Genomic DNA, 17,006 nt, shown 5'->3' with positions numbered 1-17,006 from the left:
ATGAAACACACAGTGTCATGGCGGACATGTGGTTCCTATTTGTGCCACAAATCATCAGTCAGTGGATTCAGTGACCCACAATATTTCACAAATTTCCAACAGGGCTTTCTTATGTTTCTTATGTGCGGTGGAATCTGTCTCTAATCTGCCAGGCAAGAGGAATAATACGCAATGAGGGAATATAATACAGACATTTCGTCTCCTTTGGGAATCCTCAAAAAACAGAAAGCCCTTCACCATCCCAAGACATAATCCTTTCAACAATAATGTACATTGCAGCAGCTCTTGGATAAAAGTACAAAGTATTCTGAGGTGAAGAAAAGAGAGTGAGCTTTTTAGCTAGTACCGAAAATCCAATTTTAAAAGCAGGGTAGAGAGAATTGAAATACATGTTGATTTTAAGAAGACATTAAGCACGGGCCATGTTAATGTAAGTTATCGTAGAGTGACCAGCACAATTATTGCTGTTGTTGGATGCCCTTTGAGAAATCATGCCTCTAGCTGACAGAAGACTTCTAAACTCAAAAACTGTAGGTCATTTAGTAATGTGTTATTCATAAATACTTTCCAAAGCCACTATAAATAGCTGTTACACAAATTATTCATCATGATTGTTCTGATATGCAACTGTTATAGTTAGGGTAAAAAGAAAATGAATGGATAAGAAAAAGGGAAACTTGGTCAAGGTCAAGGGAAATAGCATAGTTAACTGAGAGCGACTGGCAAACTATCACGCTACTTCTACCTTTTGCTTCTAGGACATGAACGTCTTAATTCACATGGCCACATATAGCCCATGTCAGAAGAGTAAAATGACATGGTTCAGTTTAAATATTTCATCATACGACCAATGCGGTTTTCTGTCTCCTGAAGACAGTGAACAGAAAGAATCTTTGGCTTTTGCCTCCTGGTGTGCTGATAGCTTTGTAATCATGTGTTTGCAGTTAAAAGTATCCAAAATCATGCTAGTTCAATGATGTATTATTATTGTAACTGAAGTTCCACCATGAGAAGGGAATTGTATATAACTGTGTGGTGAATATCATACCTCAATGGAGGAATGGCTAAAGGTAACAGCTAGCTTAAGAGAAGTAGCATTGCTAGCAGCATCTTTTTTTATCAGCAGGGCTTGAAATAAAAAATAAACATTCGGAGAAGTGCTGCTTTTTTCATTTCTTTTGATAGGATAGAACATTTTAACATTTTATCAGTTTTTGTATTTGTCTTCACAAATGAAACATTATGCTAACAGAAAAGATCACTTTGCTCACTGGCAAGTAGCTAACATAAGGGAGTTCCATCAAAACTGAGATTTTGAAATACCCTATTAACCTTTTTAAATACACATCACTGCAAGGGATCTTCAGAATAATTTTAACAAAGATAATAAAACACACCACATGAGCGAGAATCTTAGGTTTCTGCTTCAATGTTTGAAGAGGCATTAAAGCAGAAGGTCTCCCTATCTGCCTCTCCGCATTTCAGTGCATACATGTAGCATACTTGTCGGTATACGCCCATGGATTGGCCATCACTGGTTGTCATGGTTACTTTGCCTACAACAGTCACTATGGCACCCAGGCTGAAGACATTATCCCAACATACCTTACAAAGGTTTTTCCAAGGCGTGTGCAACAACAAAACCCCACCAGAAACCATCATCAAATGTTTCTTTTTCTCCACACGCCTCCTTTCTCTTTCCCCTCCATCCGTCTCACTGTTTCCCTCTCACATTTACAATCCAACCTCTCTTCCTTTTGCTTAGCATTGCTATTCTCACCATCCCCCCATCTCTCATGGTCTCTCATTTCCCTCTTCTCTCTCTCTCTCTCTCCGTCTCTCTCGATTTCTCATTTTTCTATTTCCAATCTCTCTCCTTCTTCTTCCATCTTACTCAGATCTAATGAGCTCACCTTGGTCATAATATGTAGACGATGTCGTGCAGTAGTGTCTATTTACAGTTTACAGTGTGCTGAACACACTCCAACCGCCAGGGGAAATATTACTAGTTATTAATCTGCTCTGAAATAGATACAGCAGTCTGTTTATTTAAACGTATTTCGAGTAATATCTCTCCCTGCCTCTCTATGTGCATATTGATTGCATACAATCTGATTTGTGAAACATTAATATTGCATATGAGATTGGTTTTGTAATAACACATCACACTTTAAACCTCTTTAATCCCTGCAAATGCACAGTGTGTGTGTGTGTGTGTGTGTGTGTGTGTGTGTGTGTGTGTGTGTGTGTGTGTGTGTGTGTGTGTTTCCCTTACTCTTACAGTGAAGAAGAAGGGAGGTGTTGCCGGAAATGTGCCAGACTGTTGTTTTGTTTTATAAGATTGCGGTTCACACAGCCACATCAAACACTGATATTTGCTGACGTTTCCTGAAGTTTGCCGACGTGGCCACTACACAAAAGGTCACTGAACTGTAATTACAGTAGATGGAACGTGTTCAATTGTTTATTAGGCTATTGAGTAACCCTTCTGGCAAGACAAATGTAATAACCTGCTAACACACACCAGGTATGGTAGCCAAATATAGCCCCAGGATAACTCTAATAAAGCAGTTTAAGACAAAAAGAAAACCGGATACAGCCCCACTGTCTTTCCCTCTCTTTCTCCCGGTGATGTCACTCAGAAGTTAACGCCCTCAGACTCCTGTGGAGCCACCGGGGAGAGTCCAGGCCTCAACACTGACACGCTGGAGCTCTATAAAGCTGCTCCAGCCTGGAGCACCTGCCAACATAAAAGCTGCTTAGTGGTTAGTGGTGCAAAACTCTGGCTGAGTCCCTTAAAGCTGCACTAATCAGAGCTGTTAGGGGAAGCATCGCAACCGTATCGCACACACCATTACAAGAACATGCACACAAGAGATGAATGGATGGACGGTGATGTTTACTAGGACAGATGGCTACATTTAAGCTGAAGCAATTGTGCTTCATTGGAGTGAATACAAATATTTTCTTATGTGGATGTCACACAGCATCAGGTGGGACTTCTTGCATGCCTGAATGCAACAGCGCCATCCGGCACAATAACATCTGAACAAGACAAAGAGCCGGGAAGCTGTTGCATGTCTGAGCATGCGTCTTTGAGCGCTCTGACACCATGACGGCAGCGGGGGTCTGTGGATGCAACAAGCCAACCTGAGCACTTTCCGCACTGATTGGAGAAGAAGAGTAGCAGGAAAAGGAAGAGAGAGTGTAAACACGAGGAGAACAAAAGAGCCACAGAGGCGGGCAACAAGAGACTACAGCAACCAAATGGGCCAGGCAAATATAACACTGTCCCCCTGTCCGTCCAAACTTGGCAAGCTCCTCCATAGGCCATCAATGCCCTCTGCATCGCCCAGGAGTCTGCCACTTTTCTGCACAGCTAGTTAATACATTAGCATGCAGCCCCATCCCCCTGCAAGGGCAACCAGCGGCTCACAGCAGCACTCATCGTACACAGAAACGCTTCATATGCTGCAGCAGCTGGGGATCTGTAGGGAAAGACAGTCATGGGTGTATCTGACACATCTGACAAAAGCAAATGGAAACACCAGGTCATTCCATCATTTAGGATAAGTACTATCTACTGATGGGTCCATTGTAAACACCTTTCCCTCCCCTTGGAAACCTACCTGACTTTGAACTCAGTGAGCTGAGGCGGCTGAGGCATCTGAGGCGGCTGAGCCCCCGGTTCCACACAGTAGATCTGGGGGAAGTAAAACCGCTGCGACTGAAGGTTGATGTCCATGGTGTCAACACAAAGCCGACACTTAGGTCAGTTGGTCCGCGACAACAAACGTAGGGGAATACCCGTCCGTATTTGTTGCTTTTTTCTTTGTTTGTCCTGAATTTCTTCGCTGACACTTTCACTAAAGGTCGGAGTTCAGCCACAGCATCCCCAAAACCCTTCTCCCTGAGTGGATCACAGAGTGCTACCTCCAGGACGGCATCCCTCTCATATTAGTTCCTCCGCGTACAGCACATTCAATCACCTGGCATTAAACAGACACACTAACCTACTACCACTCAGCAGCTGGGAGCACGAGAACAAAGATGACTTCCAGAAAAAAAAAAAATGCTGCCTCATGTAAAGACACCAATAAAAATCCCAGTTTGTGGTCATGAATTCATCCTTTGGCAGGTAGAGAAGCACAATTAGAAATGAAGGAGACTGTTGATCTGTAGAGGCAAGAGAGGCTTAACATTTTTTGAAAGTAAGCCCTCAGCCACACAGAGAGGAGACTGAATGGGAGATGAGAGTCCTTTGGTTTTTACGCTTCAGAGACAGAGGTAAGGGGGGGGAAATGAGAGATGGAGATAGAGAGAGATTCCCGGTGCTGTGAGGCGTTGCCCTCACACTGCCTCTCCTCTCTGTGTCTCATTGGATTACCTCCTCCCTCTCTAGCCCCCCCCCCCCCCCCCCCTTCCTCCTCCTCCTCCCTCCATCCCTCCCCTCCCAGCTGTGACAAGAACGATGGGTCGCCAGCCCCGCAGGCTGCTGGTCCTGCCCCTCCCTCTCCCCCTTCTCCTCCAACGACCCCCCTTCCTCTCAGCTCTCCTCTCTCAGCTGGCTGATTGGCCGAGGCGAGGATGCGTAAGCCCGCGTGGAGGGGTGTCGGGGGAGAGGAAAAGGAGGAGGTGCAACAGATTTTAATTCATCTGATGGCTCCCGTATTTTCTCGCATATGATTTGAGGCGGCATTCCGGGCTTGGGTGGAGCTCTAGATGACACACACACACACACACACACACACACACACACACACACACACACACACACACACACACACACACACACACACACACACACACACACACACACACACACACACACACACACACACACACACACACACACACACACACACACACACACACACACACACACACACACACACACACACACACACACACACACACACACACACACACACACACACACACACACACACACACACACACAATTCATGTAAACTTCACACAATTAGAATATTATAAGGGTCATTAGCAGATACATAAATGGAAACGCAACCAAATGTGAGTGCGGTGCCAAAATGTCCCCTGTAATACTCCCTTGCTCTGTATATCCAGATGCATTTAGATTATACATTATATATATTATAAGTAAGTGGTATGTGGCCACAACACTAATCTTCTGGGATAGGGACCACATCACAGCTGCCGACCAATAACCAATACATTCCTCCCATATTTACTGTACATCCTCCCTGACATCCCAGAAAAATGTCCCACCCGTTGGCTCTTTATAGTGCAGCTCTGCCACATCACCCACATCTGTCCTGCTGTGTTTTGCCAGCAGGCAATTCCATTGATTGGACCGGCTACAGAACTGTTGGATGACATGGTTGGCTCTGTATTCGTTGTGGTGTCAAACATTGCAATTTGACAGAAATTCAGTGTTCTCTCCTTGCCTACTGAAAATGTTGTTTGGCCACAATTATTTGTGGCAATAAAATGTCATCCTTGCCGTTTTTATTTCCGTATGATATTTTATTAGTTCACATTTTTGCGAAACCCTGGAAAAAACACATTTGCTTCTAGCTAAATATGACTTGCAATGAGTTGCATCATGTAGCTACTCACACAGATAAGGCATCATTAAGCAGTTTAAGCACAGATTTAAAGGGGTGGTCCAACAAATTCGAACTGCACTTCCACAAAGTTAAACGACTATCAACAGACCGTATGAAGAAAAAGTAGTACAGACCGCTCTTAAACACTGGATTCTACATTTCTCATAAATGAACCTTACTTCACCAATAACTGAAATACAATGTGTAATATAGACTTCCTGTGCAAATCAAGCAGAACACTTAAGTTCTGAAGGATGTAAGAGAGTTCCTAGCCTCAAGTGGTTTTCCGGATGTCAATCTCCATAGACTCCAATATAAAATTGCCCAACTTTACAGCAGAAAGAAACATGTTTAAATCATGAAACATAGAAATGCTGAATCACTTCATGATTAACTGCTTCCGAGGGCACATTATTGGGCTGTTTTTGTGTCGTCTTATTATAAGCCGTTTGGGCTCGAGCCCTAAAGTTTTACTTTTTAAAAACCAGCATAAACAACTGATTTATTTCCAGAAAAGCATGTAACAGTCATTGCCTGTCTTGTACAGCCTACCAACTACCATTACTGGGATATCTTTAAACCAAGACGGATTGCATTGTATTTTAAATCCACCCAATGGATATGGAGTATATTGTGGAATTTCAGCTTGTTTTATACGCCACAAACTTACACATTGCCCAGCATTTATCTACAAAGATTGTACAAATAAGAGTTAGGTCAATGAATGAAATCATGTACAAATTGAAATGTCATGTGCATCCTGCCCTTACTATCTCTCACTGGCCGCTGACTTTGAAACACAACCACAAATCATGAATGGTCTTGGTCTTTATCTGAGCAGTGAAAAAACGGTCACTGTGAGTAGAAAGGACAAGTGCAAGACGACACAAAAACACTGAACAGTCATAGATGGGGAAGAGATGATTTAACAACAACGCATGAGGGAGGAGGGTTTTAATATGAAGAAATAAGGGGAGGGGGGTGGACAGATGGACAGACAGGTAGAGGGAGTAAAATGCCTGGGTGGGATGGAGATAAACTGTGTAGAGAGAGAGAGAGAGAGAGGAAAACAAGGGGAGAGCTGATGAGAGAAAATAAGGGAGGCAGAACAGGAAAGGGGAAAGGACGTCCAACCTTACAGTATACACCCATCCCCCATCTCTCTCCCCCTGTGTGTGTGTGTGTGTGTGTGTGTGTGTGTGTGTGTGTGTGTGCACGCGTGCGTGTGTGCGCGCGTGTGTGTGTGTGTGGACAGAGAGGTTAAAGATAGAGAGCGTCCCAGTGCTACTGTAGCAACACGACTATGCTATTAGCATTCAGCAGGAGGGATGGCCTTGCCTCTGTCACACAGCATGTGTGTGTGTATGTGTATGTGTATGTGTATGTGTGTGTGTGTGTGTGTGTGTGTGTGTGTGTGTGTGTGTGTGTGTGTGTGTGTGTGTGTGTGTGTGTGTGTGTGTGTGTGTGTGTGTGTGTGTGTGTGTGTGTGTGTGTGTGTGTGTGTGTGTGTGTGTGTGTGTGTGTGTGTAAGAATGTGATGGGGAGAAAATGGTTGTATCACAGAGTAAAGCTGAGGAGACATTTGGGAAACGTGTAGATGATGTGTGGCTACAATCGGACAGATACATTGGTATTTGTTTCAGTTCCCTTTACACCCGTTGAATGTATGTGAGCCTGAATTTTCTCTGTTCCATTACTCTTGTATGGTTGACCTTTATCACATTAGAGAACTCTACTGGACATTTACTTACTTACGTACAAAAAAAGAAAAACTGTAACCTTTATCTTTTTGTCATGAAAGGACTTTTTATCTTTTGGTGCACTATATACCATATTATGTATATATGAATAAGCAGTATGATCAGCTAATGTTATGCAGCTTTTTAAGTCATTCTTCAAAGAGGCCCTATTGTGCTTTTTGGGGGTTACCTTTCCTGTGTTGTATAGGTTTCTGTGCATGTAAATGGTCTACAAAGGCTAAAATCCCTCCAAATCTCATCCTTAAAACATGTTTTGACTACTTCACTGATTGATTTATTCCTTTATGTTACCCTTACAAAGCTGGATATTGAGAGACAACACTAACACTGCCAAATACAAAATAACTCTTAACTGTTAACCATTGTATGGTGTTCGGGTCTGTGGGACCCGTTTTCATTATTTAGCTAAAGAAAAATTATATGATACATTATTTTCTCAAACTCACACTCAATGGCCTTGGCTCATTTTCTGTGAAGAACATGTGTCAGAACACATTTTCAATGACCATCCACATTGAGTATTTTAATATAAAATAGTTTGATTGTGTTGAATTGAAACCCAAAAAGGCAGTGGGTCCACCAGACCCACGAACACGGGCTGAATAACACAAATATGAACACCCTGCCCAAGGAACACTCGAGTATCAAATTATCATCTTGGCTTCCTAAAATTGGGGGACAAAAGTGGGATAAAAGGGGCCATAAATCCTTCACACTACACCCGACGTACATGTGCGTTGAAGTGAGTTAAAGCTGAGTGCAGGCCCTCTGACCTATTTTCTATAGTTTCATTTCAAAACAAAGGAATGTGTCAATGTGCAAATACATGTATACAGCTACAGTATCCAGTCACGAACTCTGTATAATCCAATCTGACTCTGCATTCCCTTCATCCCCACAAACACCCACAATCCACCTGTGTGCGGTCACGCTATATGCAAGTGAGGCTGTGAAAGAAAAGGGATTAAATGAGTGTGAGAGGTGTGTGACGAAGAGGAGGTTAAAGATCTCTGACGTTTCCTGCCTCCTCAGTTAACTCACACTTGCTCATCCTCTCAGGCCTCTGGATTGAATTTCAGCTGGAAACAAATACACACACACACACACACACAAACTGTCTGCCTCACATGAGCCGATCATTTTAAGTAGGCCTACGACACACACCGATGGGAGCTGGCAGAGGAGATACAAAGGGGGAGGGAGGGAGACAGAGCGGGGACAGGGGAGGACAGAGTGATTTCCCTCACAAAGATTTGATTACCTCTCTGTCTCTTAAACACACACACACACACACACATGTGCGTAGATAAGCTTCAGCGCTCTGCCTTGTGACGCCTCAGCGTGCATATTTATGAGTCACAAACCACGATGCTGTCACCCAGAATGCACTGTGTTATTATACCGATTCCCAACAGAGACGAGACACGCGACCTCACACCTGACAGTGGATATATCATAGTGTGCAACATCCTTCTCCATTTTGGGTTGTGTTTGTCTAACTGCATTATGACAAACGTGTGTTTACTCACAGGTGACGTGGCTGCAGCTGCAAACTGTAAGCTTCAACTACAGTTATGTATCAATTATACATGTTCCCCATGCAAGCAGTGAAGCTAAAAGCTGCTGAACTCTCAAGGCGATATCACTGTCACATATGTGTTTTTGTTTCTGCCCCATCAACAGAACATTTTTCATAGAAATTGGTTTACAAAGCTGGCAGGAGCGAAATGAATGAACACTTGATGACAGCATTACCGTTTTTTTACAACTCTTATTAGAGAGACTCAGCCCATGTGTCTTTATTACTCTTTTTTTCGATACCATTTTCAGTGGTTGCATATTTCAAAACCATGGGAAAATATGTGAAAATGTGTCACTTTTCCTGAAGTTTTGCCGATATGCCAATTATGAACGAAGGGCATCAGTGGCTACAACAGTGAAGCCAAAGGCAAAGTGCTTTCAATCTGCTTTCTTTCAAAAGGCTAGCAGATGTGTAGAAGTCTATGAGAAATTGACCCTCCTTCTCACTTGATTTATTACCTAAGTAATAATATTCCTGATGGGTTTATGGCCTCAATTGCTAGTTTGAAGTCTTCATCAATACATCATGATGTTCATTATGTGAAATATTATTGTTTTTAGCTGTAAAAATCGTGCTGTAATATATACGCTTTTCAGCATACATTATTAAAGTACATTGCATATATCCTTTCACAGAACTGAAGAATGCTTTTAAAAAAGGTTTAATGAGATGATGGAATCAAAGCTGAACTGGGTAACATAAAAAGACACACATGCTGAAAACCCAACCACAGAAGGGGGGTCTGGGGGGATTCTCCCCCAGGAGATTTTTAGAAATACTAACAAACTACGCATTCTGGTACACTCTGAGAAGAAAATAAATAGCCTACATATATTACTACCTGACATATTCATAATATTTTATGCCATTGTTTGTTGTTCACTTAGTTCTGACAACTGAACTTGCTGCTCGACACAGAGAGAAGAGCAAACAGGTGAAGATGAAGTTGTTGCGGAACTGGAGTGAGTACCCTTTTCAAGACGACAATTCAGTGAAAAGACGGACATTATAATGCCGCGGAGGGGGGGGCGGTGGCGGCGGCGGGGGGTGTGTGTGTCTACAGAAGGTCCAGTTGTGATAGACACGGAGCAGTTTGTTTGTTTGTTTAAAGTTTACTTCTCTCTGTTCTGAAGAAAGTTCCGGACACATTTCACATGGGAGTCTATTGGGAGCTAGGTGGACTTTTTGTCACTCGGATCACTATTGGGCCAGAACTGTGGGTCCGTTTGATATGATGAAGTCAGTTGAGCAGGCCAGACTAATTATTTATGCTCCTGAAATCTTTTGAAATGATTTGAATAGAGTGTATATTTTGGCTCTGAGAGCAGTTTTTGAAGATTTTTTCCGAAGATTTTTAAGACCCTCTACACCAGTGGTTCCCAAACTTTTTCTGTCAGGCCCCCCCTTTGGAGAAAAAAAAAAGTCGGGGCCCCCCCAACACAAGTCAGGCTCAGTGGCGGCGGCAGAGATTTATTTTGGGGGTGCTGTGGGGTAGCTTGACGTTTCATACAGGGGCGGCGACAGGGGGGAGCTAGGGGGTGCTGAAGCACCCCTCAGGATTGCCAAAGAACCCCCTAAGCACCCCCCAGAAATATGTGTTTTTTTTTTGTTGTTTTTTAAATTATCATTATTATTTTTATTAAATTAGAAAAATTATTGATTACATCAATGCAAATGTGAAACAAACAAATGTTTGACCAACAACATAAAGCCAACACAGGTGACATGATTAGGCCAATGGCCAGCACCCATTAGATTTTTGACCTACCCATAGGCTAAATTACTTTGCGACACTTGAGTGACTTCCTGTTAGCTAGAGCGCCAAATTATTTGCCAACAGCAAAGTGAACAATTGATCGTTTTTTTAGTCCTTAAACGTCCACTTGTGGACACTCAATTAAAACCACCTGAAAGCGAGAGGGATTCCTCACATAGGCCTCGTGAGTACAAGTAGCTTACTTCTGGGTCTCTGTGTTTCATTCAAGCTCTGCTCTGTGTGTGTGTGTGGCACGAGCCATTTTGTGTGCGTGCGCGAGCGAGAGAGAGAGATTGCGCACCGGTGGGTAGCTACCGTAGATCGTTGTGGTTAGCATCTGGTGCTAGCTAGCCAAGCTAATGGATATAAGGAGCTTTTTCAACAACAAGGTGGAGGGAGAACTCTCTCCTGTCAGACTGAGAGTCTCAGATAACCTCAGCTCAGGTGAAGTAAAGGACTCTCAGTGTTTAGATAGTTAACTTTAGTCTAGTTATCTCAGTGGGTCTAAAACGGTTTGTTTTAAAAGGAGAGTGATTTGTAAAATATCCATAAAGAAATAGAAAATCTGTTTACAGTTCTGTTTCATATGGGTGTTGAGAGATTTATCCATAGATCTCTTCATTTTGCTCTCGAAGTGCACCAGATTGATGCTTTTAACTTCAATATTTAAAAACAAATCTTCGCGGGGGAGCATGCCCCCGGACCCCACTAGGAGGTGAGGTCCACTCCCCACTTGTACAAATAGCACTTTACCCCTGCCACTGTAGCGCTGGTGCATTAATGGGAAACCCTTAATGTTTGAGCACCCTCTATGAAACGTCAAGCTACCCCACAGCACCCCCAAGAGAAAATCTCTGGCGCCGCCACTGGTTTCATAGAGGGTGCTCAAACATTTAGGGTTTCCCATTAATGTACCGGGTGCTACAGTGGAATTTTCTACTGCAACAATCCCCACGCAAATACATAACGTACCCGCGACTGTTACAATGAAGGCTCGATAATCAGCTCACGGCATATAGGTGTAAGCAGGGGTAAAGTGCTACTTTTATAGGTGGTGTGTGGACCTTACATAGGGGGGTCCGGGGGTAAGCTCCCCCGGGAAGATTTATTTTTAAATATTGAAGTTAAATGCATCAATCTGGTGCGCAAAATGAAGAGATCTATGGATGCCTCTCTCAACACACATATGAAACAGAACTGTTAACAGATTTACTTTTTCTTTATGGATATTTTACAAATCACCCTTTTAAACTTTATTCTTTTTTTACTGTCATATAGTATTTCATACCTGTTTTTCATTTATTCTCTTAATTTTTTATAGCTATAATGATCATATAAATGTGTGCCTCGGAAATAATTGTTTACATTAATCGTGACCAAAACGTTTGAGACCCACTGAGATAACACTGAGAGTCCTTTAGCTCACTGAGTCTCTCAGTCTGACAGGAGAGGACTCCTTATATCCGTTAGCGTAGCTCACTAGCACCAGAAGCTAACCAACCACACACACACACACACACACACACACACACACACACACACACACACACACACACACACACACACACACACACACACACACACACACACACACACACACACACACACACACACACACACACACACACACACACACACACACACACACACACACACACACACACACACACACACACACACACACACACACACACACACACACACACACACACACACACACACACACACACACACACACACACACACACACACACACACACACACGTGTATCATATTATTTTCGAATCAATACTTTTTCAAATGATATATATATATTTTTTTATAACCATTTTTCCTCCTGGTCTCTCGCGCCCTGTCAATGCCTCTGCGCCCCTCAGGGGGGCGCGCCCCATACTTTGGGAACCACTGCTCTACACTCTAATGGCGTATTTCCATTGCAGGGCCTCGCTCGGCCTAGTACGGTATAGTTAGGCCTTGTTAGGACTGGCTCACTTTATGCTGCGTTTCCATTACAGTTTAGTAGCTGGGGCAGTAACTATAGTAGTGTAGGCGGAGCTGTGACGTCATCTTCAATGCGAAACACAAAACCAACATCAGCCGTTAGCTGTTAGCACTCAGAGCTCCTCATATCTGTTCAGAAACTAGACAAAAGTTAAACAAGTTCAAACCACAGACTGCCTGTGTCATGACTCATGGCGAATACAGTCGCTGGTTTATTTATGTCTGTACAGGCCGTTGTTGTGAGTGTGGACGGTTGGAGCATATACAACGTTAGCTTAGCCAATCTCCATTCAGAAAACACGCATTTTAAAAAGGTTTTTCGCCTGCCGTCTGTCTGCAGACTTGTCAAAGCATTAATTCATGGTTTTTAATAACCGGTATCAGTATGTTGTTACTTCGGCATCATTTGGAAACGTGTATTACAATTAAATCACGGTCAAATATGTTAATCTTGTTGTAGTTGTAGCCCCCTTGCCAGCGATTCTCTCTCTAGTTTAGCATACTCAGCCCGACTCAGCCTGGTTGTTGGCCCGCTAAGAACCTCGATTTTATGGGGCCAGAAAAACTGTGAAATAGTACCCGCTAGCCGGTGCTACGCCAAGTGGAAACACAACCAAAAACGGGCCGCGCACGGCACGGCATGCTTAAACCGCGCTGTAGTGGAAATGCGCCATATGTGATGATGTCACGCACTTTAGCCCTGAAGAGTCACCATAGACACCCATTACAAAATCGAAAACAGCCTGAAAATGTACCTAAACTTGAACGTTGATAAGTCAAAAACTGTAAAAGATATCAAAAATCTGAAGGTCTTGTGATCATTTTAAAGTTGGAAGGAAAAAGAAAAAAATAGTTTAAATAGCTGAATATTTCAAAAAGTATTAAATATTTTGAGAAAAGTTGAAAGTTTCCCATCATGTGCTGAAAAGGCTGAATAGTTTGATATTTGAATGGTTTCTGTAGCTGAAACAGCATTGACACTAATATAACTAGGGTCGTAACTTTTTAGATGTTAGTGTAATCAATATCTCACACCTGTGCGACTTCAAATTACACAGCTGTACACTGAGAGAGAAATGTGACCTCCGCTGCTAGTCACTGGTACAGCAGGCATAAACCAAGACATGGTTTGTTTCAGAACAGATGCGCGCAATATTAGTTTACAGTCTAGGTGCATTATAGAAAAGCCTGCGTTACCCCCCTCTTTGAAGCTATTGCTCCTTTCACACTCCTGTGCAGTGACATTCTTCTACCTTTTGCTTGGAATGAGCCGATTTGGCCCTTGTCCTGACTTAATCCAGCACACAGTTACCATTAATGTTGGTATTCATATGGGTCACAAGCAAACCACAAACTGCTCCTGTCAATACCCATCAGGCAACCACGATGACGCTGGATCGATAAAAGCCCACTTTTCATTTTCACAGCATAATGAAACACTACAATACACGCAAATGGAGTGGTGGTGACGGTGGGATGCCAACACGCGCAGCCCCATACCCATCATGTGCAAATATCAAAAGTTGTCATATAGTTTCAGAATTTGCCAGATGACAGGTAAACAACACTTTCTCTTTGTATCTTAGTTGAGGTGGCCCCTCAGAATCTAGGCATTGGGCTATCTATGTTAATATGCATTGATTATGGATGGTTTCTAAATAGGAATCTCTCTAATATACAATGGGTTCGTATTTGGCCCGTAACCCAAGTGTTGTGAACATTGGGCGAGGATTTTTTTCCATAATCCAATTGACAATCCAGCCATTCAACATAACCTCCTTGGCAGAAGTAGTTATATTAGTCCAAGCCTTATGTCGAAAACTAAAATATGTCATATTTGTCCTTAAAACAAACATTCAGATATCTCTGTAAATAAACAAATGTTTCATGTTCACTTTTGACTAATTACAGCACAAAAGTATGAGCAGTGAAGATTTGAAATTCGTCAAACCCCCAAAATACTACATTTGATACAAAGCTGAGAAAATCAGCTTGATAAATCACTTAAATGATGAAACAATAAAACAATTCTAAGAGTCTACATCCAGGATAGTGGCTCCCTGGTGCTGTGCTACTTTACAGCCGTGTTTTGAGCTAAATGCTAGCTGTGTGTTGTGGGTGTTGTGTCAGAACAGCCAAGTACAGTTTATTAATCAGTACATGGGAGAGAAGGAGAGATGGTAAAAAGGTAAAGTGGACAGATAAGAGGAATCAGACATGCCAGCTCCATAGAGAACGGGATCAGTCCTCCAACCCAAATCCCGGACTCCAATGCCAGCTTTACTGTCCCAGGATTTCCCCCCCGGAGACCTCCAGCACCTCCAACCCCTGCACAGCTGGAGATCTTTGAAACTAATCTTGACAAATGAGAAACAGATACTGTAGCTTTGTTGGTTTCAAGCGTTTGACTAATTGAAAAAAGGAAAAGCACCCAAACAGATTAGAAATCTAGATCTATCACGTATGAACCTTGCAGGATTTAGAGACCAAATTCGATCCTTTATGTACAATGATATGTGAAATATAGCTATTACCTTTCTGTTTAAAAAAAGACTACTCCGATTTCCTAAAAGATACCCAGAGAGGACTTTATATGATGATAAGATTGATATTATATGGTGATAGCATTTACTTGTGCTGATATTCAATCTAAAACCTGCCGAAGACTTGTGATCCTATACAGTAAGTATTTCAAATCAACTAATTTTGTGCAGTTTGCCGTGATTCTGCACTATCTCTGACCTTGACTGATGGATGTTTGAACTTCAGCTCACAGCACTAAATCAATGCTCATTGAATCAGAACACAAAACCACTCTTAGTGCCCTACCATTGTCCATATTATAGTAGGGCATTAAACACACAAGCTAAACAGTTAGCAAACAAACACTGTCACTCTCACAATCAACAGAAACGGTGCTAGCTTGCACAATATAAGTCATACAAATATGTACCCATGAGGAGGAGACAAACCACACACACTGTGTGAAGTACTGGCTCGTTGTGGCGAGTCACAGTCTGTGTTGCCACCTACAGAGCACCTCTGTAAATGAATGACGAAATCGCAGCTGAGACTTAACAAGAATATGAGCTGTCGCTTGTTAGCATTATTCACATTAAACTCAAGCTCTAATTCTGGAAGCAAATGTGTAAACATGGTAAGAGTCAGTAGGCTTGATGTTGATGTACTCAATGCAAAAATTGAAAAAATAATCAAAGTTGTTAATGGTGGTAAGGAAAGATGAGAATGCAATTCAACCTGACAAGTCTCAAGAAAAATATACTTCTGTTTACTTAGCTCAATGATAGTGATATTTCAAAATTGGAGTTTGATTAAATTCATTCAGCATTTTCTGTTATTTATTTCGCATAAGTCTCAAGTCCCATGTCAAGACTGGCAGTCTTAAATTAAGTCCCAAGTCCTTTGAGTTTTAAATGCCAAGTCATATTGTGCTCCAATTTTGACCTACTCACTACAATTTATTTTGCTGACCACTGAACCATTTTTTACAGGACAAAAAATTGTCTTGGGCACATTTTCTTTTTTTATAGCCACGAGGTAAAATATTGTTGTGGTCTTCTCCTTCAACTTGATTAAATGCTGTTGGTCCAAACAAGGTGATCTGTGGAATAATTGTGGACTGCATTGGAAATTAATGGCATTACAATTGGCTCATACAGAAAATAAAAGGAAATGTAATAACTCTGGTCGACACCTTTGGTTTCTTACAAGTTAAATAAAACATGAATGTATTCAGTTGTGGACCTTACATGTCAAATTGTATAAGAGTATGTTTGGTGCAATCAGTGTAACACAGAGCTGAGATTAAAACAGTAGAGTTTGAAGGGGAGATTGTTAAAAGAGAAACCAACCTGGGCAGTCTGCTGAAAAATCCCTCTCTGACCTTGTTTCACACACTCATTCACAGATGTTAAAGCCAACAGCAATTAGGATGAGCTCAGGGTTCCTCCTGTTCGTGGTGAACCTGTGCCAACTGCTGCTGCCCCGCCCACATCCGGGTAGCAGCAGGCTCGCAGCTGATTGGCTGCCAAGCTAAGTCTCACCAGTAACATTTCACCTTACTGGCTCTTACACTCAGACAGTGAAACCAGTGCAGCTGTGTGTGGACGCTGTGATGAATACTCTCAACTGATTGGCTCTTAGCCTGGAAGGTGTGTGCGTCTCATCTGTGGGCGTGCATGTACATAGGTCTGCTTTACAGAGTCAAACGCATGTGGGTGCCTTATAAATCCTGTCATCAAATATGTGTCGCAATTAATCATTAGGCTTATACCAATTCTGCACGTGTAGTCTGG

General features: G+C 42.4%; 1 protein-coding gene across 4 annotated transcripts in view; it reads right to left on the bottom strand.

Annotated features, from left to right (window-relative positions):
• evlb (Enah/Vasp-like b) overlaps positions 1-17,006 on the bottom strand; it is a 71,833-nt gene that overhangs the window by 54,065 nt on the left and 762 nt on the right. Inside the window, exon 1 of one of the 4 annotated variants that reach the window (XM_034075724.2) lies at positions 16,563-16,672. The exons of 1 other annotated variant lie outside the window; for it this stretch is intronic. Coding sequence is in view for 2 of the 3 variants with exons in the window: in XM_034075721.1 (XP_033931612.1) it covers positions 3,630-3,745 (116 nt within the window). In the remaining variant the exon portion in view is untranslated. Of the gene's footprint in view, positions 1-3,629; positions 4,338-16,562; positions 16,673-17,006 lie in introns of those variants that run through there. 2 more of the 4 variants (XM_034075721.1, XM_034075722.1) reach the window with 2 other exon arrangements.

The sequence above is a fragment of the Pseudochaenichthys georgianus genome, chromosome 24 (assembly GCF_902827115.2).
Source record: "Pseudochaenichthys georgianus chromosome 24, fPseGeo1.2, whole genome shotgun sequence".
NCBI lineage: Eukaryota > Metazoa > Chordata > Actinopteri > Perciformes > Channichthyidae > Pseudochaenichthys > Pseudochaenichthys georgianus.
The sequence above is the reverse complement of the archived record's forward strand: the minus strand, read 5'-3'. Positions and strand labels throughout refer to the sequence as shown.